The 23,946-nt window shown below is 37.5% G+C and overlaps 1 protein-coding gene across 1 annotated transcript; it reads right to left on the reverse strand.

Annotated features, from left to right (window-relative positions):
- Positions 1-1,842: 1,842 nt before the first annotated feature.
- On the reverse strand, positions 1,843-21,510 carry Smp_145600 (hypothetical protein; the record flags this gene model as incomplete). The annotated part of the gene is made up of 10 exons (XM_018788822.1): positions 21,304-21,510; positions 21,151-21,274; positions 21,069-21,115; positions 20,921-21,035; positions 20,646-20,882; positions 19,918-20,131; positions 15,478-15,635; positions 13,278-13,732; positions 12,268-12,644; positions 1,843-1,970 (listed from the first exon to the last, which is right to left on the reverse strand). The coding sequence occupies exons 1-10, from the start codon at positions 21,465-21,467 to the stop codon at positions 1,843-1,845; spliced, it is 2,019 nt and encodes a 672-aa protein (XP_018654326.1). The 5' UTR covers positions 21,468-21,510.
- Positions 21,511-23,946: the final 2,436 nt, after the last annotated feature.

The raw sequence follows: 23,946 nt of genomic DNA on the forward strand, positions 1-23,946 counted from the left end.
TTGATGATGTAATTGCATAGGGTTTTAGTTTAATGTATAAAACAATATCAACTGAACACTATAGTGACAATAAACTGGGTGTAATTAAACTTGATTGAATCACGGAGATATTTCATAATAATGAATGGATCCTGTGGTCAAATATAACATTCTGAGTCACTACAGACAACTGTTCACAAATTTAATAAAATATCTGTCTGTTACTTTCGAACGACTAATCATAAGTGTTGATGAAATAAGTTGAATTGATCATGCCTCCCGTCAAATTAAGTGTTTAGATTATGATGAGTTTAACTCTCCACTTAGCTTAAACTCTAGTTGACCTTTGATTGTGAGCCATACCTTCACTAGCTAGTTCAAAAAAAGATTTTCCTTAAGTGATTTAATATTAAAAACTAATACTATTTGTAATCTGGTTGCTTAAACAACCTACGAATTAATAAAATGTTACAACAGTTTTCTCATGAACAGCTTTTTCTAAAGTAGTTGTATGTAAAATATGGTTGCTAGTTGTGATGGATTTGAGACGGCCATACGTTCTATACAAGCAATGCTGCCTCAGTATCTCGATTATGCATTTGAATCCAATGGTTGTGTAACATTTTCGCAGTTTTGTTTCAAGCCATTTTGGTGAATTGAACCTAAAAGTTTTAAAGTTTCAATGCAATAGACGTTTGAATTATAGCGAACACATTTTCTTCAGTATAAACCGTTTCAGCTGGTAAGCAAGTGGGTACGGATTAACGTCCCCTAGAAGTAAGACTAATAACTATGAACAACATATGAGTCACAGGATTATCACTATCTGTAAGGAACTAATTATAGCACTGACGATATTTTAGATAACAAAACATGATCCTTATATCATCTATCAAACTGATACATTTTCACATATGTTAGTTTACTTTTAAGTTCTCTCAAACTACTATTATACTTCCTTTTATTCCTCTCATTCTCGCGTTATTTTTATTTTGACAAGACATTTTCTTCTTTATTTCAAATCTTAAGGAATTCATCAGAGTAGATTAGGATATTGCTATTCTTTTAGATAACTTATAGGAGACTTCCTCAATTTCAAAGTATCTCATTAGCGGTCTAGGTGTGAACTACTGATAAGTCTTAAATAAGTACAAAACACTTATTCACTGTTTCGTGGTTCCTCGTCTAAGATCAACTAGTGACAAAAATACTGTACAAACTCTTGGTGACCCATGGCTTTTTATTGGGTAACAATCGGTTAACAACTTTAGACCGCCGTGAGAAACAAATAATGCACTCTGACGGAGTAAAATATAGTTATATTTGTTTTATTTTATGGAGCTATTGTTTACTGAATGAAACTTTAAATACAATCAATTAATTATTGAGATACGAAATCACACAACTTTGTGACATAGTTTTATAAGGATGTCCATAAATCATACATTATTACAAACAGGTTGAAATCTCATTTTGAAATTTTTGAGGGTTGAAAATACGTATTTTGCTACTATGTTTGCGGGATTGTATTTTAATAACGAATATTATCTTAGGACCATTTTTTATACAGTGAAAAATATTTTCCCTATCTTTACATGTTGCCGAGTTTGAAAATTTATTTCTTAAAAGATCTCTATCTCCACAAAACTTCGGTAAAATAATGTTACGACAAACCAATTAAAAATGATGATAAATGCTTATTAATACCAAGAAAGCAAGCCCAAAATGCAGTCTAAACTGCATTAATTAGGCGTATGTTGAGGATCAGATTCAGGCACAATGACCTTAGGATATTTACTGTAAAAAATGAGGTCGTTAAATTCCGTTTCAGAAAGTTATAATGGTGTTTTCTGTACGGAAGTTTCAAACTAGGAGAAGCCATCGAAGTTGTAAGTTTGGTTTCAAAAAGAAGAATCGAGCCCAGTTGTTTTTCACAGAATTACTGTAGCGAGTTATTAATATAGGAGAAACATAAACATCAAATAAGTGAGCTTGAATAAAGAAAGAAAAAGTATAGTAACAGAAAAACCACCAATTCTTTTATTTCGTGGATTCTAAGTAGATATGGAACTGCTAAGAAAATAAGATTGAATACCATACGGTTGAGAAAAAACCAATCTTCTTAAAACTTGGTTTCAATGAAGATAAAACAGATGGAAGGATTGATTTTTGACCACATACAGTGCTAACAGGGACATATCCATCGACCAAGTTGGTGTCTCTATACCAAAAAATAGTGCTCGTTGCAACATTCTAATATGGGCAAATATCCACCTTAGGTTACTTCCAATTGTACTTACTAGTTTACATGTATGTACCGAGGCGAATACATCTGAAGAACAGAAAGGAGTGTTTGTGCCCACATCTCCAAATGTATTCCGCAAAATTTGAGGCTAAACGGACAGAAGATTTTAAATTGCACACTTGCTCGACAATGAGCATGCTATTGTAATTTCAAAATCTTCCAAAATCATCAATGAAAAGGGAAATTCAAAATTGTTACGCTTTGTCGAAGCTGTCGTAACAAAAAGATCTAAACCCAATTTATGTATATAAAAAGAATTAGTTATCGATCTTGTTGTGCCCCGTTGACATTATTTTTGTTTGTTACGTAAGTCCTTTTTCCATAAAACTGAACAAATTTCCAATATTTTAATCCTTACTCCTGTGCTGTACGCAACTAGTCTATATTACACAATCTGTCTTCAGTTTCAAAAAATTGTTTCTTTGCTCTTTTGAAATATTCATATATTTAACCTATGAAGAAGCGAACGTTTAAACAATGTTAACTCTCCCCCATTACTGTCTCTTAATATCTATCTCCACATATTATACTCCATTTATTCTAGACGTTTCCAGTACAAAGTATGTACACTTATTTCGTTTTAATACATGATGTTATGGTTTAAGGTTATAAGCAGCTGAAGAGAATCCACGGAACAAATGACTTCACGTTATTCTGCTACGATGTTTGTTCCTTCTTTATTCAGGTTTATAAATGGGACAAATCGTATGTAGTCAAATACATAATGTGATCTAAAAAATGTAGTGTTATGTATCCCACTAATAATACCACCAAATACTAATAATCTAGGACTAACCTGGTTAGACTGTTGCATATTCTACTAACATCAAATAAGGCAAATAAAAACTTGACCTGATTGTAAATGTACTTTAAAGGCTTTGTATTCACTTAAATATTCTCCCTGGCATAATATTATGCTAAATAAAGTCGAAATACGTAATAAATGTGTTGTCTATGATGATCATAGTCTTAACATGATCTTTTGCGTTCAAGAAATGAACGACGACATCTTATTCAATTCATAAAAGTTATCTGAGTTGTTTTTATCTAAGGGTCATTTTAATTAACAACAGGGTCTGTATATGCCTTTGTTATGATCAGTTTTCTGTTCTAGTTTCAAGCACTGAGCCCAAAGAGAGATTGTTGGACTGAGTAATGGAAAATGGTCCAACACCTGATCTGTTGGGTACATGTATATAGTATAATAGGAACATAAACAAAGAACTGTTGTCCACGCATTTTTGAAAGGATTGCAAGGTCAGCTAATGAGGGAACTTTTCAGGGATTTGAAAAAATTCTCGGAAAAAGATGTCCAAGTATTTGAAGCTTAAACATTTTCATTCGCTACATCAAATAACTTTACAATTGTGTTTGACTATAACCTATTGAATATTGTTTTATTTAATGTAGCAAAATATTAGTTTTGTTTGGATAAAAGTTTACAAAAGTTTATCTAAACGTGTTTCTTATAGCTTGATTCATATCAAGAACGTAAAATAATATCTTAATGGAAGATTATGTGTAGAATAATTCTCTTTAATTCATATAATAATAATGAAATATGTTTATGCGATAGGTTTTAAATAATAGTTCACTATTTTGAATAGCCCAGTGACAGTACTGTTTTTATTTCGTTTTGTAAGAGTGAACGCTTAAATGATAATGATAATGATAGTGATAATAATAATAATAATAATAATAATAATAATAGACAAGATAACACAACTTGGCTTAATGTTGATGTTCATATCTATCGATTTATACACTAGGAGACTACACACTAACAAATGAAGTAATGTCTAGAAAAATTTTAAGTATTAGAGAAACATATAATTTAGATTTTCAGTGCTGTACAAAGAACTATAATAATTACAGAGTTTTCAACTGGCTTTAATGTTGTCTATTGGAAATTGTTAATACTGAATTTTATGTTACCTTAAATTACCAAATACGTATAACAAATTGCTGTAGCAAGGGAAGTTACCATTATCATATCCTCAGAGCAATAGATCTAAATACAATTGGACTAAATGTAATAGTCATTAGTTTCTTACTAATATCCTCTCGTTTAGTCTTCAGTGATAATTAAATCTTATGCTCAATAACTACAGCATAAGTTCTTGGATAGAAATCATTGTCTTATTGATTCATTATTCACTTGTCGAGGAGACAGACAATGAACCAAGCTAAGTCAAACTAGTTCAATGTAGTAGGAGTTATAAGTGAAATACCAACGACAGCAATTTATACATAAGACGTACCTAATAATCTTTATGAAGATTCATTTGTTTATTCATATTAAATAACAATACATGTAAGTGATTGTGACAAGAATCTGCTGACAAGTTCATCTTGTCCTAGTTGACATGATAAGAAAGAAAATAATTGAGACATGTGTATGTTGAGGCCTACTGATGTACAGGCTTCTGCCACACTGGTTGTCTTCATCCGCATTTGTTGATGTATATGGGATAGAAGAGCTAGGTCATCTGCAAAATCCTAACCGTATAGTTGAATATAAGCTGTCCACTTTATTCTAAGCTTCCCACAGATATACAGGTCTTCATAATCCACTCAACCACCAGGAGAAAGAGAAACAGGAAAAGCAAACAGCCTTGTCTATCTCCGGTATTCACTTCGAAAGTATCTGTCAACTGTCCTCAATGCACCACTTTTCAGTGTTGTCCTTCGTATGAATTCTCAATGATGTTGACAATCTTCTCAGGTACACCATTGTGTCGAAAAAGAATCCATAAGGTTCTCCTATCCATGCTGTCAAATGCTTTCTCATAGTCAAGAAAGTTGATGTATAGTGGTGAGTTCCGTCCAATGGATTGTTCAACAGTGATCCATAGTGTCGCGATTTGGTCTGTGCGTCTTTCATCCGGTTCAGCAACACTCTGTTGAAAACGTTTCCTAGTACTGATAGTAGTGTGATGCCTCTGAAGTTCCCACACTTGCTCAAATCTCCTTTCTTTGGTATCTCGATGCAATATCCTTCTTTCCGGTCTGTCGGCACTTGCTCTTACTCCCAAATCTTCTTGAGTAGAACGTGGAGCATATTTACGGTTGCTTTGATGTCTGACTCAAGTGCTTCAGATTGTATGTTGTCTGGTCCTGCTGCTTTCCCACTGGAATTGAAAGCAGACATAAAAAGGATGAATAGTAACTGGAAAAGATTGCCCAAGACAGAAATAGATGAAGAATGCTGGTGGGCGATCTATGCTCCTCAGCGAGGAGTAACAGGCCTAAGTATATAAGTAGTCGTACCTTGGACTTTAATTTCTACATGGGTTTCACTGTGCCGCGTGATGAAGTGAAGGAATTAACAAGACCGATATATACTTCCATTAATGACCATATGCCAGCTCGTAGTTATTTTCAGTAATGATGTATTTCTGTAAATCCATGGAATGATTTGATTATTTCGTTAATCAGATGCATAAATTAAAAGTCAGTGCTGGTAAAAAATAACAAACTTATGCCTCTTTGAGTTGTTACCCAATTAATTAAGTACTTATATTTATTACATGTTCAATTTATGATGCCCGGATATAGTTCTGATCGCAAGCTTTCTTCTTTCATTGTTTGATGTCATACGTGTTACTTGTTAAAGATGACAGTCCTTAACTAACTGCGATCGTGTACGTCAGTTCACATCGTGAACGACTCACTTGAGTATTTATTTAGTAATATTTATAAACTGTTGTATTTATCGGTTTTGTATCTATGTGGTAGTACATAAATAATAAAAATCATGGCGTTTGTGATTTTGTCTTTTGTTTGGATTAGTGAAGTGGAAATTTCATCGTATATCATGTCAAATAGTCACGGGGTAAGTTACTGGCTCGATATTGATGTAGGGAGATGCAACTGTCCGCTTTGCAGATATCTCACGTTTCATTGTAATTTGCAGCAGGTGCGAAACTTAAGATGGATAGAAAAAATAGAGCTAACTAGTAATTAATTTAAACAAGGTAGTTTGGGCACCCGGGCAGTATCACAGCCCTCACGCAAATAAATGAAATGATACATTCAACTGACAATTCTATTCTCTTAGTTGAAATCATGGGTCAATTGAAGCTAGACCACCATCGAAAACCTGGAAGCACTGGACGTCCGTTTCGTCCTATTATGGGACTCCTCAGCAGTGCGCATCCACGATTCTCGCTCATACTAGAAACAAAACAATATGCATTATTATTATTATTATTATTATTTACCATATCGCTAATTCACCCCCTTTTATCCCCAATTTGTGTAACCTTACTTTTCAACTTATGCAGCAGCTCGCTCATGGTGGAAACTCTGTTCTATCCAAACGATCTTTAGTCACTGTCTGGTTAAAAGTGAATGCTTCAACCGATTACGAATACTGAAGCAGTCTTTCTGAAACCACGTACGCCGTTCAAACAGGCTTCCTTCAACGTTCGCACACTAATGCAGATCAGACAACAGATAGGGCTGGCTTTGTCTTTAGAAAGTCTTAATGTTGATGTTTGTTGTCTATCCGAGACCCGTATTCAAGACTCTGGTGTAGTACTACAAATTCGCTGTCCATCTATTGCCTCGAAAAGCTTGTTTCACGTGCGCTTATCCGGGGACCCTGTGGCATCCTCGTCTGGTCTTGCTGGCGTTGGTGTCGCACTAAGCGCTAGAGCTGAGGCAGCACCAATCGATTGGATCCCCATTAACAGTCGGTTATGTGCTGTTAGATTAGAAAGTTCCATCAAAGTGAGAAGAAATCGGCGTGAGAAACGGTGTCTTTTCGTTATCTCCGCCTATGCCCCGACAGATTGCAGTCCGGATGCAATCAAGGATGAGTTTTACCATCAGTTAACAGTTCTTCTCCAGAAAGCGCGTTCGACAGATATTGTAGTACTAGCCGGAGACTTGAATGCACAGGTCGGGCGCCTAGGTGGCCGATGTGGACTTGTTGGTCGCAGGACAGATAACGGGGACCGTTTGCTGTAACTGTGCACAGACCACAACCTGTTTCTGGCTAGCACTAACTTCCGGCACAGTCATCGCCGGTGTGCCACCTGGCGTCCTCCCTCAGCATCTCAAGCCTGGACTCAGATTGATCACATCGCGATCAGCTACCGCTGGCGTGGTTGTGTACAAGACTGCCGCTCCCTTTGGAGTACCTATCTGAACTCTGATCATGCCCTGGTCTGCGCCAATCTTACCTTACTTTTCAGTGGCCGAAGGATTGACAGCCATCAACGGATTGGTGTTAGTAAACTGGCTGCAACTTCTGTTGCAAGTAGGTATCGAGCCGAGCTAGCTACCACACCACCGAAAAGTATAGATGAGCATTGGTTGCGACTGTATGACGCCATGAAAATGGCGAGTAATGCCGCTTGCGGCTTCGCGAAACGTCCCGCTTACAAGCACTGGGTTTCTTCTGGCTCCTTACAACTGATGGAAGCCCGTCGGTCTACTCCGTGTGACCGTGAGTTTGACCACAAACGAAGGCTGTTACGCTACGAAATTGGGCAAAGCTTGCGTAAGGACCGAGAAGCCTGGTGGTCGGAGCGTGCTAATGAGATGGAAGCAGCAGCTGCATCTGGTAACTGCCGGAAGCTCTTCCAACTCATCCGAGCCACTGGCAGCAAGAAGTCTGGTTTGAGTGAAACAATATACGAGGATGACGGGATACCAATCACTAACATCTCTCGACGTCTTGGACGATGGGCGGAAGTTTTCGAAGGGCAGTTCAACTGGCCTGCTGCTCCGGCAACATCGACCAGTTTATCCTGCCCTACATGACCGGTGACGACTGATCCACCAAACGAGGCGGAAGTCCACAAGGAACTCCAACTCTTAAAGCGCTACAAATCACCGGACCCAGATGACTTACCTCCGGCTCTTTCTAAAGATGGTGGTGACTTTCTGGCTAAGGAACTGACTGCGTTGTTTGCAAAGGTTTGGGATCTAGAAAGTGTTCTAACATCATGGAATGAGTCAATAGTCGTCCATATCTTTAAAAAGGGTTCACGTTGTTCCTGTAATAACTATCGGAGGATAAGTCTACTTCCGATTGCGTCCAAACTATTGGCTTCTATCATTCTTCGTAGGTTGTTTAAAACCCCAGAACGATTGACTCGCGAGGAACAGGCTGGTTTTCGTTCTGGTCGAGGATGCATTGATCACATCTTCACCCTCCGCCAAATGTTAGAACACCGTCATACTTATCGCAGGCCAACAATCGTAGTGTTTCTTGATATCAGGGCGGCCTTCGATTCGTTGGACAGGACTGTTCTCTGGGATTGTCTATTGAAGAAGGGTGTACCTGAGAAGTTCATTAACATCTTAAAGGCCCCGTATACGAACACCTCAGGCAGAGTGAGGGCATACAACCACCTTTCTCCCTTGTTCCATTCGAGCAGTGGGGTTAGGCAGGGTTGCCCAATCTTAACATTCCTCTTCAACTTTGCCATTGACGACATCCTGGAAACAGCTCTGATGGATGTAAGTAATGGCGGTGTGGATCTGCTGCCTGGAGAACGACTTCTCGACCTCGAGTATGCGGATGATATTGTCTTACTGTGCGATAATGCCCAAGCCATGCAATCCGCACTTAATCAGTTGGCAATCAGTGTCCACAGGTACGGCATGTGCTTTGCACCCTCCAAGTGCAAGGTACTCCTACAAGACTGGTAGGATTCTAATCCTGTACTCACCCTGGGTGGTGAGCAGATTGAAGTAGTTGAGAAGTTCGTGTATCTAGGTAGCTACATAAGTGCTGGTGGTGGCGTGAGTGATGAGATTGATGCATGTATAATGAAAGCTGGAGCGGCTTATGCCAATCTGGGCCATCTTTGGCGCCTTCGTGATGCTAGTCTGGCTGTAAAAGGTCGGATCTACAACGCGTCGGTGAGAGCAGTTTTGCTCTATGCTTGTGAAACCTGGCCTCTCCGAGTTGAGGATGTTAGACGTCTCTCTGTGTTCGATCATCGTTGTCTCCGAAGGATTGCTGACATCCAGTGGCAACACCATGTTAGTAATGCAGAGGTTCGGCATCGTGTGTTCGGGCGCAGAGACAATAATTCAATTGGTGTCACCATCTTGAAACACCGACTTCGGTGGCTTGGACATGTTTTACGAATGTCGTCTCAGAGAATTCCACGTCGTGCATTACTTGCCGACTCTGGGACTGGTTGGAAAAAGCGGAGAGGAGGTCAGTGTATGACATGGTGTCGTGGTATGAAAGAAAGCTGCAAAGGGCTAGCTTCTGTTGGTCCTTCACGACTCCCTGGTGCAACACAGTGGCTAGAGACGTTATCAGATAAGGCTCAGAATAGAAACCAGTGGCGAGCCTGCTGTAACCTTCTTTTACTTTCTTCATAAAGAGTGGCTATAACTTTCTTGACTGAGAGCTCTTCTGGTTGTACATTTCAGTTCCCTCCCATCATTACTCTTCTTTTTTTCCTTATTTTATATATACACATCTTCTTCCTTCTCCTCCCATTCTCACTATTTTGTGTGGCGCATATGTATAAAATAAAAAGTTTACGTAATTGCAAATATTATTTTACTTCACAGTCCTGTCTGATTGAGAGATCATTAGGTGATATGGCGATAGATAAGAGAGAATCACTAGCTATGAATTTAGGTTTCAGTCGTTTGGATCCATTAAAAAAGTCGATATGTAAGTTAGAGGAAATTACAAGTTCCCGATTACTCGTGAGAGTTTTGGCCACTTTCAGTACACCCTTAAAATTAGGTTTCCAATTCAGATTTGCTTAGAATCCTTCCCTAAATACATGATTTAGGTTAAAATTTTGCAACTGATTTACCATAATTCTCTTATACCCTGTGTCTAACCTTACTATTACTTACTCGGTGACCCCAGCAGATGCGAGCAATATTTGTAGGATATCCGTGATCAAGTACTAGTAGCCTACGAATATCTACTCTTAATGACCACGTTTCACAGCCATAAAGTAAAACAGAACGAACCGCTGCGCATTATACTCGTCCCTTAATTGATAGACGGATTTCTCGAATCCACTTTAGGACTAAAGATTACTGGTAAAATATGAAATATGCATTTAACTGAAACTGGTGCTACAAAATAACTTCGCTTTGACTAGTCCAACACTAATAAATCAGAAATGTAAGCCTTGTGGAAAGAGAAAAATATTTGAGCGGTCATAATCAATTTGTGATCATTCAGTTGCCACGCATGACAGTTAACTATATGTTGGATTTTACATTCGTACCGGGTATAACTCATAGAGATGACTCAACTTTGTGTCATTCTGGCTTTTTTATAGGAAGACAAGTAATTAACTTCGTTTTGGATACGATTTACAAATCTATCCTGGCTAGAGAGATTTCCGATCATCACAGTTAGCAATATCTGAAATATGTATGCATGAGCTTCCAATAAGACATCGTTAATTTTATATTGAACATTACTATCAATAATAATCTTATAAAGGCGTTCCATTTATTCAAAACAATGGACAGAATTAGCAGGACAACTTCAAAAACTCACTTTACCGAGACATCCCCAGAACAAGGTATTAAAGCACGAATTCAAGCTACATGTGTCTCGAAATACACACTCTAAACTTCTAGTAAACTGCTGAATAATATGACGAAAAGTTATGAGATGAAAAAGGTCAGGAAAACCTAGTCCGCTTATCTCCTTAATCAGTCAGTCACAGTCAGTTTGAAAGAACTAAACTGGTTGAATATATAGTTAGGCGTTGAAATCATTTTGATAACCCGCCATGAATTCGCGCAACTCATTTACGCTTATTGATTACACTCTATTACATTCATCGAACAAATATATTGCCCTTCAGACCTGTGTGCCTATTTTCTCATCAATAACAGATTAGGCACATACGAACTAACACGACAGATTATCTCCCTGAAGAAGCCCAGACAAGTTAGCTGGACGAAACGTTGAAATTATTCAAATTTCAATCGCTGAGACTATTTCAAATATAATTTTTCACATATAATGACGACATGATATATTGGAACCTTGGGATCAATATTGTCGTATTTTAAGATAACAGGCTCGTGGTTAATTAGTTGGATCAAATACTGGACTAATATTGAAACAACTTTGGCGAAAGTAGTCTGTGACAATACCTCTACCATACTGGTTGGTGTATTTGTATAGACACAACTTACGTGATGTAGTAGATACAATCGTTGAAAGGTAAAACCCATTAACGCAACTAGAAAGCAAGTGATTTATAAATTTGGAACGCAATTTTCTGTGGTAAATCTGAATACAGCATAAATGAATCTCGACCGACTACTTTGCAACATAATGAAATCAGTAAATAGTAAGCTTAGTGAAAAAAAGATAGATCTTTCAGATTTTATTCATTTCTAATACTGAATAAAACAAAATACAGGTAAATCTAGAGACGTGTCTGCAAATACATATACATGGAAACTCTGAACATATGTAAAGCGATCGAATAAACTTATTCGAAAGAATCACAGTGTTGTCCTTTGTTTTTGTCGAAAGGTTACGGATGAAGATACACATATTGGTAAAAAGGCATTTCGTAGGGAAAAACGAGAAAAAAGTACTCGCAAAATATGGAATAAGCAATAAGAGGATTTACCAGTTCTGCAAAATGCTTATTATTTACATAACTGGGTGCATAGCTCGCTTCACTTCACTGTAAATAACCTAGTTTAGACACAAGAGTTTGTTTAATATATATTCTCCATTTATATGAATAGAAGAATTACGACCGAAATAATCAAAACAAAATTTGGGTGACTTTTTTATGTTTTCAAAAAACTGAAGAGAGATAGATAAATTAATGGGATATGTACACATAAATTAGGTAGGAAATAAACTGAAAATTTAACAGGTAAGTATATATAAATATGAATTTATGTACAAAACTGTATCGTAGTCTACTTTGAGCGTCTAGAAGCTGTTGCATGACGTTTTTGTGCTTGAGATAAACGGGAAAAACTATTAGAGCCCGAATTACTTGGGCGCGAAACTTGAGATCCAACAGAGGTAGGGAAACAAAGCAAGGCACTTTGATGTGGTTTTTCATATGATTTACAAAATATGTTACTTTTTCCGTGAACATGGTTTTGGGAACTTGTTCTTTGGGCCGAAAAAGCGACACCTTGTGTGTTTGGATACATAGATACAATGCAGTCATCACGGAGATTCGCTGACTGCTGATTTGAAGAGTTACCCGCGTTGGACTTGGAGGATGTTAATACCCGTAAACAGCGTCTTTTACGACCTTGATGGGGTTTTCTGAAAGTAACCTCTGAAGATTTTAACGAATCAGTGTTAACTATTGGGGCTAAAATGTTTTTCTTCTCTATTTGGTTAAATGTTGTTAGGGAAGCACTAAAAAATATGGTGAAAAATCCTAGGGATTAATTGCGGCATTATCATAAAGATATATAAGGCACGCAACGACTGTATAGGCAAAATTAAATTCTTAATGTTGTCAAAAATGGGTCATTTTCTAAATATCTGTTATAAATTAGTAGCCTAACCGTAAAACGAGTTGGTCGTAACTCTAGTTGACGTCTCATAAATAATGAAGAAACACCTTAAAAAAATTTCCTGAACTTTCAGAAATTAGATTGACAAATATATTTGTAATCTTCACAGCAGAAATTTAGTTAGTGATTGTTAAAATACAGTTGGTTACTTTATTGAGCGGTTCTTCGGATTGACTAACAACCTGACCATATCATAGTAATAGTTGAGGTATTCTAATAATTATTTATAACTACAATTACTAGTTAGAAACATGGTAATAGTTACCTAAGAAACGTACATTTTATATTTACTGAAAAATTCGACAGGTTAAGACTGGGGGGATTGTAAAAATTAGAGCAAAGATAACAAATAGTCTAACAGAATGTGAAAACAGTACAGGTGATCTGAAATATTAATGAACGATTGTATTTCAGATGACAGTCGACTAGACATTTCACTAAAGTAATACAGAATTTTAAGTGTTTAACTTACAGTTCATCCGCTAGTACGCTGTATTCTCCAGGTTTTTCAACATCGGATTCGCCATTAGTATTGCAATAGTCTCCATCACTTGAAGTAGCGGAGTTAATCATTTCAATATGCTCGTTATAGCTGTCAGAACTGGAAATGCTGACAGGTTTTTTTGCTGAGAAATTAATTTGTGACCGAGAAGTATTGTCATCGGCAACACAGTCATCTTGTGCACCGGATAGCTTTGGTGCTTGGGATGTATTAACACTGGGACTCGATTGCCAAACAAGAATCGGCAAATCAAGTTGTTCATTTCTGGGAACAACAGGTAAATTGGAATGCACAGAAAAAGTAGTTTTTTGTTCTGTAGATGATGGTTGTGTACAATCTATTCTACTGACTGTGTTCAAGTTGGACCGTGAGACCCAAGGACTCGATGGAAGGATGAAATTTTGAGATCTGCTACTTACACTCCCCTGCAACATTTTTGTATTTACTGGGAGTGAAGCACGTAGATGATGAGCATAATCTTGGATCCTCTGACGGAATTCAACAGACTTCTACAGGTTTTGAAAAATCATTCCAAAATGATTAACACCGGTGACAACATTGGAAATAATACTTGGGAAAACATGTATGCAAAAACCATAAAATAGGTTAGAAATGAAGCTCGTTTTACATAAAATTAAAGACAATTTATCTCGTAAATACAGAAAACCAAGTCGACACACACAAACTAGACAATGAAGCTAGCGAAATTGACTGTTGTGAAGAGTCATAGTTTACAACGATAAAGAGATATTGAATACACAATGCAGCAGTAATTAAGTTAAATACTTGAAGAATCATTCAAATTCAAAGATAGCTTCTAAGTAAGATTGTTCGCAGCCGACACCAAAGTTCCTATGGTAACAAGAGTTGAGGGATGTATTGTATTATTGAAATCCCAAAGGTTTAGCTGATAAACGTCCCACAGCACACTACGAAACTTGGTTATTTGATTATCATCTTCGTTCCATTTGTAAAAACTATATAAACATTAACATAACTATTCGAGAAGACGAAATGAGTGACTACGTTTCTTTCCGAAGATTATCCCAAAATAGAAGGCGACTAGTTTTAATGATAATTTCCAGACTGAAGGTTGGAAACCTTAGAAAGACTCTGAAAACATGCTATACCATATATTTTGGTCCCTTTTTCCTTTCGCGATTTAAAAAACATTTATTCAGTGTCTATTCAACTAACCAGTCTTTTAACAGAAATATTTGTTTTTGAGACCATTAGCGGTAGATGTTGCACTTAATACTGCGGATAAGACAAAACGAAAATTAAGTGTACGTATTTTAAACATGATTTAATCACAGAAATTTTTTGCAGACGTAGAACAAATAATTTTAAACACAAGACTAATTTTTAAGGCATATGATACATAGTAAACTGATCTCCCTCTGGAAAGTTAATATCAATATTAAGACTGCGACAGCTTAGAAACCAGTTCAGTGAAGCACAAGTCTGAATTTTTAACATTATATCATAGTGGATGCAGATCACAAGATGTTCACTTTGAAGGATGCAGCATAAAATCCCTATCCCCTCCATTAATAAACCTAAGGGAACATCTAATTTGTAAATACTGGCATTATTTAGTAGAACATGAGGATTTCAGCTATGTGACCAACAATTCCTAACATGATACAATATCTAACTAAAATCGGCAGTTGAATTACATTTGATGTAATATGGATCCTTTCTATTAGGCTTTTGAAAAGATTGTAGTGTCCAGTTTTGAACCGCGCTTCACCTAATTCGGTATGAGCAACCAGGTAGCATTCCTAGGACTTACACTTTGAGTGTAGTTCAAAGTCAAGTACATGAATCTGCACCTGAAGAGTTAAGAACAAATAGTCTTCACAGAAAATCCACTGATATGTTTAACCAGGTCTAAGTAGTATCAAAAGGTAAAATAGATAATTTCAATTTCCACACCTGGTTTAGTCTGGCTAAAATTGCTGAACTTTATTTAGAAATTTATTCTTATTCTAGCTGTTTTGAATCGTTTCCACTTCATTCCTTGCACATTAGAGAGGTGTTTCAAAAAATTAGACAGAACTCAACAGATTTTTCGCAACAATTACTGATATAATGCTTCCTAGAGGGGATCGATTTTTAGCGGGCTAGCAAAATAGTGGTATAGAAACTATTAAAAACACTCGTTTACTTTGGAAATACGAATGATTCGTCCAAGTATTGAAACATCAGTGTTGCAGTGCAGGAAATGATACTGAGGAAGTACAGCACTACTAAGAACAACGTAGGCATATTCAAAAGCCTGTTTAATTTGAAGTGCACAATACGATCGACGACCAACATCGTTACCTGTGAAAAAGTTTCAAATCAAAATCAAAATACATCTTAAAAAATAGAAACAATATAAAGTGTCGTTTAAATCTTCGATTTCCACTGGTCAGTTGAAAATATTTTTTGCCAACCTAATATTTTTCTACCCGACATTTCGAAACAGAAAAAAAGAATTAAAATGACCAAGTGATTTTTCTGATAGTTCAAAGTAAAAACAGCAATTACACAAGTGTGAAACCTACGAATATCCTCTACTTTTAATGGCCACGTTTCGCACCCATAAAGTAGAAGAGAACGAACTGCTGAGGAGCAAACGCGCTTTTTGGCTAAAAGACGGATATCTCACCTACTCCACAGGTGACTCAAGTTGGCGAAAGTCGATGGAGCTTCTTGAATCCGTGCAGATTTTGTCAGACATCATACCAAAGGGATTGACGAGACTTTCAAAATAAGTTAAGCGGCAGGCGATGACGCAAGCCAATTCTGAAGTGACATTTGTTATATCCTAGTAAACACATGAGTACGGGTAACTTCCGGGACCTATAATTGGACGATTATTCTATATACATTCTTATTGTTTAACTATTGAGTGATTAGATTATGTATATCTATATTCATCTTATTACGGGCTTCGTTTCGACCTATGGATTATTATTAAACGAATTACTGTCCCTAAATTATATTCAGTTTATTGATTATTGTCTCCCACGTTCACAGCCATATTTGGCTTGATCTTGTACAAATATTATTTTCTATTTTATGGGTGATGCTGTCTGTCTGTCTAGTATATAAACCGAGTATTCTTGAAATAAATGATTCGCATGGCAGAAGCTGCAATTGGTGTTCTGGACTCAATTGGAAGGGCTAGACGGACAAGGGACCAATAAGGACACTAGACTGCGCATCCCAGTCGAACGTCATTAGTTTGGCACAGTGTAGACAAGTCGTATTTCGATTGGTGGATAAATCACGCGATAAAAAGCCGGACAGAAGACCACAACAAATCGGATACGGCCTTATTCTTTTTTTTTTAATTCATAACAACATTCTACATTTCGAGGGAGAAAACCTCATCCTAAACATGCTTGGAATGTTGCTTAAGGTGGTTAAGAAACTGTTGTTTGTCAGTGTCTTCACCAAACAGGACGATATCACCTGGGTCAACAAGTGAATCTCCTGTTAGATGAAGCTGTGGAGAGTCAAACGATGAGATTGTTGTCTCTAAAAGTATGTCTATGACAACGCTAAATGAAAATGGGGAAAGCGGACAACCCTAACGAACATCACTGGAAGTAACTAATTTTATTGACAGTTCGCTCTTAGTTGATTCGACTAGTAGCGCTCGAGTAAAGAGTATGTACATGGTTCACGAACCTCTTTGGGATGCCTATCAGCCAGATATTATTACAGAAACTCACGATCAACGGAGTCGAATGCTGCCTTACGGTCAAGGGATACACTTATATTTGGACTTAGAAAAGTATGTCTATGTTTCAGAATCTGCCGGATGGTGAATATTTGGTATAGACATTAACGTCCAAATCTGAAACCAGATCGGTTTACTCGGGTTCGCTCTTCACGAGCTTTAGTTAGACGTCGAAGTATTATTTTAGACACTGTATAAGCTTAACTGATTCCTCTGTGATTGTCACAAGAGGATTTTTGTTGTTTCTGATAAACTGGGACGATCAACGATCGAGACCAGTCATGTGGAATTGAATCCAGTTTCCAGATTTCAGTTATCCTAACTGCTGAAACTAGACCACTATCCTTAAAAATACTAAGGGTTAATCCATCAGACCCTACTGATTAACTTTAAGTAGACAATCTACAGCGTTTTCAACTTTACTAGGAGTTTGAGGACTTACACCGACTTGCCATTCAGGTAGCTTGGAGATTTTGGGTAACTGAGATAAGGGTAAAGGCCAGTGAAACTGTTACATAGTTTTTTGCCCATCGATTCAATCTTCTGGATTGACAGTGAATAGTAGTTCAGTCTTTTTCCGAGATGACTTCACTAACAGCTGAATTCTTAAGAGCCATTTCTGAACATTTGTCTACCGTTACCTATCGCTACCGCCTTTTCCATCTCTTCTGACTTTCCCATCCACCACTGCTAACGATAACTAGGTAGGCTTTGTATCAGCCTACGTTTAAGTTGCCTTTGCACTTCAGCGTATTCGGAACCAGATGAAATGCGTTTCCGAGCATCTATTAATTCTGTAGACGCCATTGAAATCCCACCGATTTTTACTGACCTTTGTTTTAAGTTACTAGAATATATTACTGTTTTTCCACAGCTTTTTGGATATCATACTAACGTGCCTCAGGAGTGGATATCACTTTCACAGTTGACTAACTCCCCTATTTGTTCCTGAAATGTGTTATTGACTTCACCATTAAGTTGAAGGTTTTTTTATTGTGGGTTCTCTACGTCCAGCAAGACACAGACAAATACATGATCGGAGTCTAAAAGTATGTTCCAGAATGAGCGACAGTCTCCTATCGAGCCCCTCCAACGATTGCTAAAGACGACATGATCTATTTATCCATCGACGAGTTGATTGTGGGTGTCGCCACTTAAGACGATGTCTCGCCATATGCTTAAAGTTGGTGTGTGCTAGAAAGACGGCTGTCTGAGCGTACTTGAAACAGACTGTTGCCATTGTCAGTCCGCTGAATCACAACACCTCAAGACCTGCCTAAATGCCTTTCGGTTTGGTTTAGTTTACCAACTTAAGCGTTAAAATTACCCACCACTATTGCTACTTTAGAGTGTAGCGGTTAGTCATTTACAATTAATTGTCGGTACTTAAACATTTTCTTTATATAGGTTCATAAATGTCAAGATCGAGGATCTCAATATGGTTATGAATGGCATGTTGACTGGCGAGGATGTGACCATGTAACGATAAAATTAATAAGATGTGTTGTGGACACTTGGCTATTGCACACATTGTTGACAATCACGGTAGGGGGTGACAAAACCAGTGCTAGTAGACCAAGGGTTACTTCACTAATTATTATTACACGAAGTGTTTGTGTTCATATTGTTTAAACAATGCCTGATTAGAGAAAGCTAGATTTCAGATGTCAGTGATTAGAGGACTTGAGTGAAATGACATTAGTAACAATGGTCCTGATGCGTTAACTACTTGCTCTTTTGTAATTATGAACCAGTTATTGTACATGTATTTCCTGTCACATTGTTAAATTGTTTTTTTTATTGTTGCTGGTACATTTTACATTAGATCGATATATTTTAACGCAGAATTCCATTTCAGTCAATCGTTTGAGTGATGCTTAAATTTGTCAGAAAAAAACACGAAAAATGATGTCAAGAATATGCATAAGTAAATGTCATTATCAAGGTCTGACGACAATTACAAACACATTGAGCGTTAGGTGTATTGGAACATAAAATGTTATTTGATTTTCATAAACAGGTATATAAAGCATGGGCTAGTCGATTTGGTGACACCTAGTAATTTCTTGTTTGAGGCTCCTAAAACAATAGGATTTTTAATTCAATAGATGTAGGTCTTTTCACATAAAAACCGGGAACACCCACACAGATAGCGCAAGCAGAAATGTGTTTAAATTTAGCCAACTAATAACGACTAAAAACAATTATCGCCTGAGACACAACCAAGAAATCTGAAAAAGCCAATGACTTTGTGGACGAATTCATTCAGCTGTTCCTACCTTCTATAACTGACTCCTACGGTAGCCACTTTGATGATTTGGGATGAAACACATTCTACTAACTAGTCGATGAATATTTAAGGCTAGATCAACCGAATAACTCATGAACTGACCACTTGATTCTTAACTTTAATGTTATTAAATAAAATACATTTGGTGTGCAAATCCGAGTTTTCTGTCTTGATTTCTAAAAATTCTTGATACTCAAGAATAATTTTGACTATACGTTGTTAATACAGCGTAGTTGATGTCCAATAGTGGTTTATTAACTGCCTACATCCTCACAGTTAATACATACGCTCTTTGTATTTTGAGGACATATTTAAACAGTGCTGGATGTATATTAGGCAGTTTTACCAAAGTAGTTAAGCTGAGTAGATCAAAATCTTTAGTGCATAAAATCTATGTACGACTAAGCGATTTCATAAGACGAAATTTGTGGATGTGATTAATTTACGTATTTGTTGCAAACCTTAAAGATCACAAATAAACAAAAAAAATGTTGTTAGATAGCGGTGTTAGCTCTGATATCTGGTAAATCAAGTAAAGGGCAATAACATCTCTGTTAAAACAGTTAATATAGCGTGATACTTACCAGGGCAAAGCGGATCCTCAATACAAAGAAGCGATGGACGTAAGCCTCTCTCCATATTTTGTTGGACAACTTCCTTACGGACATAACACCCACCATTTGTGATGCGAATAGCTGTATTTCTGTAATTGAAATGACGACCATAAAGCTCGAAGAACTCGACCAAAAGAATGCCCAAATTGACGTTATCAACAGAGATTTCCGGGAGTAGTGTGTGCTTTAAGAAAAAAACGAATTTGTTAAGTCAGCTTTATTGTAAGAACTTGTGTGCTAGTTCATATAATAGGCTTGCTCATGAATGTGTTAATACAAGTTTTGAGATGGATTTCTGGTGATCTATTTTGAGAACCTAGAAAGATGTTGGGTTAAATTCATAGACGAATTTTGTAATTGGACTTTACGAACTACGTAAACGACGGAAAATAAACTCTAGAATACTAAGTAACATAGAGACTAGAAGCTCACTGAACATGTCTCAGCATTTTGTACTTTTAATACACGATACACTACATACTTCGGATAACCATAAAAAGGCCGCACGAAGTAGCACGCAGAAACCAACTGCTTTTAATCATGCTACACTAATCACGCCTTTTATAAAACGATAAAATCTGGTGTCAGTCGTTACAAAGATATGGTAAGTGTTAGAGTGAAACCATTATTGGTGGCAAGTCCCTAGAGCAACTTTGTGTTAGGTTTTTTAGACTAAATGTTAAGAAATTTTGACTTACCTGCAGAAAACTAACACACATTAATATGAGCGCGTATGAGCTCAATCCACCAGTCCATACCTCATTTAGGCTTCGTTGAAGCAAAAACTGCTTTAACACAAACACCAGGCATGGTAGGCATGGGTATCTTTTCATGAAAACTCTGATAAGCTCAGCCGCTTTGACACTATTAATCATATTAAAGCTGATGTCTACCCGAAGTTCTGTCTCTTTATCCGTCATCTTTACAATCGGTACCTGAAATTTAGAATATAAATGGCCAGTAAGCAACTAACTGTGGCCTTGTCCAAAACCTTGATTTCAGATGAAATGCCACTTTTAAACAGAGCTTGTTCTAAAGTATGTAGAGGTAAGGCGTCCCACTTCCCGAATATGACCATATCAATGTCACTGAAACAAGTATGTTACAAAATACGGACAAACCTTGTGGGGAGATACAAGCCCGTCTTAAAGCTTCCGAAGACATCAACCTATAACCGATATCAATCATCAACTTATTAATTACTTGGCAATTTGGCCAGAGACTATACACGATGTCCTTAACCTTGGCAACGACTACTTCACGAGCAAACTGTTCTGCTGGACTCGGTGATATGTAGTTCAGGAAGTCCTTTATTTCTGCATGCAATCTGGACAGTAAGAGAGAAATACTATTTACCCAATGACACCGAAATCGTACTCCTTTTCCGTTGACTTCCACGGTATGTCTTCTAGTTTAAAACTTTGTCCAAGAGGGAAGCCGTAGTTCTTATATTCATCAGGCTTCAAAACAGAAGTGACTCTATTTTTATTATATCCGGCCTGAATTGCTACACCCTCCATGACACCGATTGTCACGAAACTAGAGGTGAGTGGTCTCCACAAGGTACTTACACCGTGCGGAATGACGCGCCTTTTGAACCGAACGCTCTTGGCATCTACAAAAATTATGTTCAATAGGTGAGTTTGCTGATAGATATATATACTGAGTAAATTCAAATGTGATTGAAAATTTTGAGCCTCTAGAGATGAACAGGTATCCATTTGATTGAGCATTACAAATTAACTTTATGTTGTAGGAGTTTGTGTCAAGCTGAGTGGTTCATAATGTACCAAGGTAGCATACGGAGTAGCTTGACAAGGACTGTAAAAGAAAAGAACAAAGTATAAGGCGAGTAAGCAACCCAGCATTCACACACAATTCACTAACATTTGTTACTGAAAGCAGTAGACAACAATAAGCTACAACACAAGTTTCAGATTAAGACAACCTTGGAATCGTAACTAAAAGCAAATAGTTTAATCGACTACACGTGTATCTTTTCGAGAGACCTATGTTTCGGGTTGATACTGTAGTAAATTTGAACATGTTTAGATGACTTTTTGGCATCAGTGACTAATTTCAGCTGTTTGGAATGTTAACAGGAAAAACTTTATTTGGCGTAGTGTTAAATGAAGTAGAATACAGTATCAGCGCATCACATAAACTGAAATGTTCTTCAACGTCTGGATCGAAAACCTTGCGGAGACGTAGATCTGGTATCCTTATTCAGCATTATACCATGTAGGGTCTGTCAACATGGTCAAGGTAATAGTTTTGGAACCATTTCCAAAGTAAACAGTTCTATAGTTGAAATCATGAGTCAGTTGAAGCTAAACCACTATGGAAAACCTGGAAGCACTGGACGTTCTGCAAACAGTTCTGCCAACACTTAACATTGATTCTTAACGTTCTAGGTTTAATGTCACTACTAACTGAAGGCCTTTGATCAAGAAACGCCACCAAATCAGAGCACAACCAAACATGAAATGAATCTCTTTCTCTGGATGGTTAGTTTTCAACTTTCATGCTTGCCTAATGTGTCCTACAATAATGTAAGCTTCTTATTAAAACCATTGTCCACCAGTATGCTCCATCCAACCCTGTCGCAAACATCCCTTTCCAGTTCTTTCCAGTTGTTATTCATCCTTTTCATATCTGATTCTATTTCCCGGCGTAATGTGTTATTTGGCCTTCCTCTTTTCCGTTTCCCTTCCGGATTCCAAGTTAGCGCTTACCTCGTGATTCAGTTTGATGATTTCCGTAGCATATGTCCGATCCACCTCCCACGTATTTTCCTAATTTGCTCTTCAGCTGGAAGCTGGTTTATCTTCTCCCATAAAATGCTGTTGCTGATGGTATCCGGCCAATGAATGTTGAGTATTTTGCGTAGACAACTGTTTATAAATACTTGTACCTTCTTGACAATGGTTGTAGTAGTTCTCCACGTTTCAGCTCCGTACAGTAGAACTAACTGTCTTGACGTTCGTATTGAAGATTCTCACTTTGAAATTAGCTGACAGTTGTTTTGAGTCCCATATGTTCTTCAATTGTAGGGATGCGGTCCTTGCTTTGCCAATCCTCGCCTTTACGTCTGCATCAGATCCTCCTTGTTCATCAATGATGCTTCCCAGGTACGTGTATGTTTCCACATCTTCCAGAGTTTCTCCACCAAGTGTGATTGGGTTGTTGTTCTCAGTGTTGTATTTGAGGACCTTGCTTTTTCCTTTGTGTATGTTGAGGCCTATTGATGCAGAGGCTGCTGCTGCATTAATTGTCTTCATCTGTATTTGTTCGTGTGTATGGGATAGGAGGGCTAGGTCATCTGCGAAGTCCAAATCGTCCAATTGATTCTAAGATGTCCATTGTATTCCGTGCTTCCTCTCAGATGTCGAGGTCTTCATAATGCAGTCAATCACCAGAAGAAAGAGGGAAAGGGAGAGTAGACAGCCTTGTTTGACTCCGGTCCTTACTGGAAATGCATCTGTCAGCTGTCCTCCATACACCACTTTGCACTATAGTTCGTCGTATGAGTTCCGGATAATTTTGAAAATCTCCTCAGGAACTCTATAGTGTCGAAGAAGTTTCCATAAGGTTTTCCTATCCACGCTGTCAAATGCTTTCTCATAGTCAAGAAAGTTGATATATAGTGGTGAGTTCCGTCCAATGGATTGTTCAACAATGATCCGTAGTGTCGCGATTTGGTCTGTGCACGACCGATACTTACGGAATCCAACCTGTTGATCTTGAAGTTGAATGTCTACTGCGTCTTTCATCCGGTTCAGCAACACTCTATTGAAAAAAATTCCTGGTACTGACAACAAAGTGATGCCTGTGCAATTCTCAGATCTCCTTTCTTTGGTTTCTTGATGAGGTGTGCTTCTTCCCAGTCCGTTGGCATTTGTTCTTACTCCCAAATCTTCTTGAATAGAAGGCGAAGCATGTTTGCAGTTACTTCAATGTTTGACTTCAGTGCTTCAGCTGGTATATAGTAAGGTCCTG

This window comes from Schistosoma mansoni, chromosome W (assembly GCF_000237925.1).
Source record: "Schistosoma mansoni strain Puerto Rico chromosome W, complete genome".
Lineage (NCBI taxonomy): Eukaryota > Metazoa > Platyhelminthes > Trematoda > Strigeidida > Schistosomatidae > Schistosoma > Schistosoma mansoni.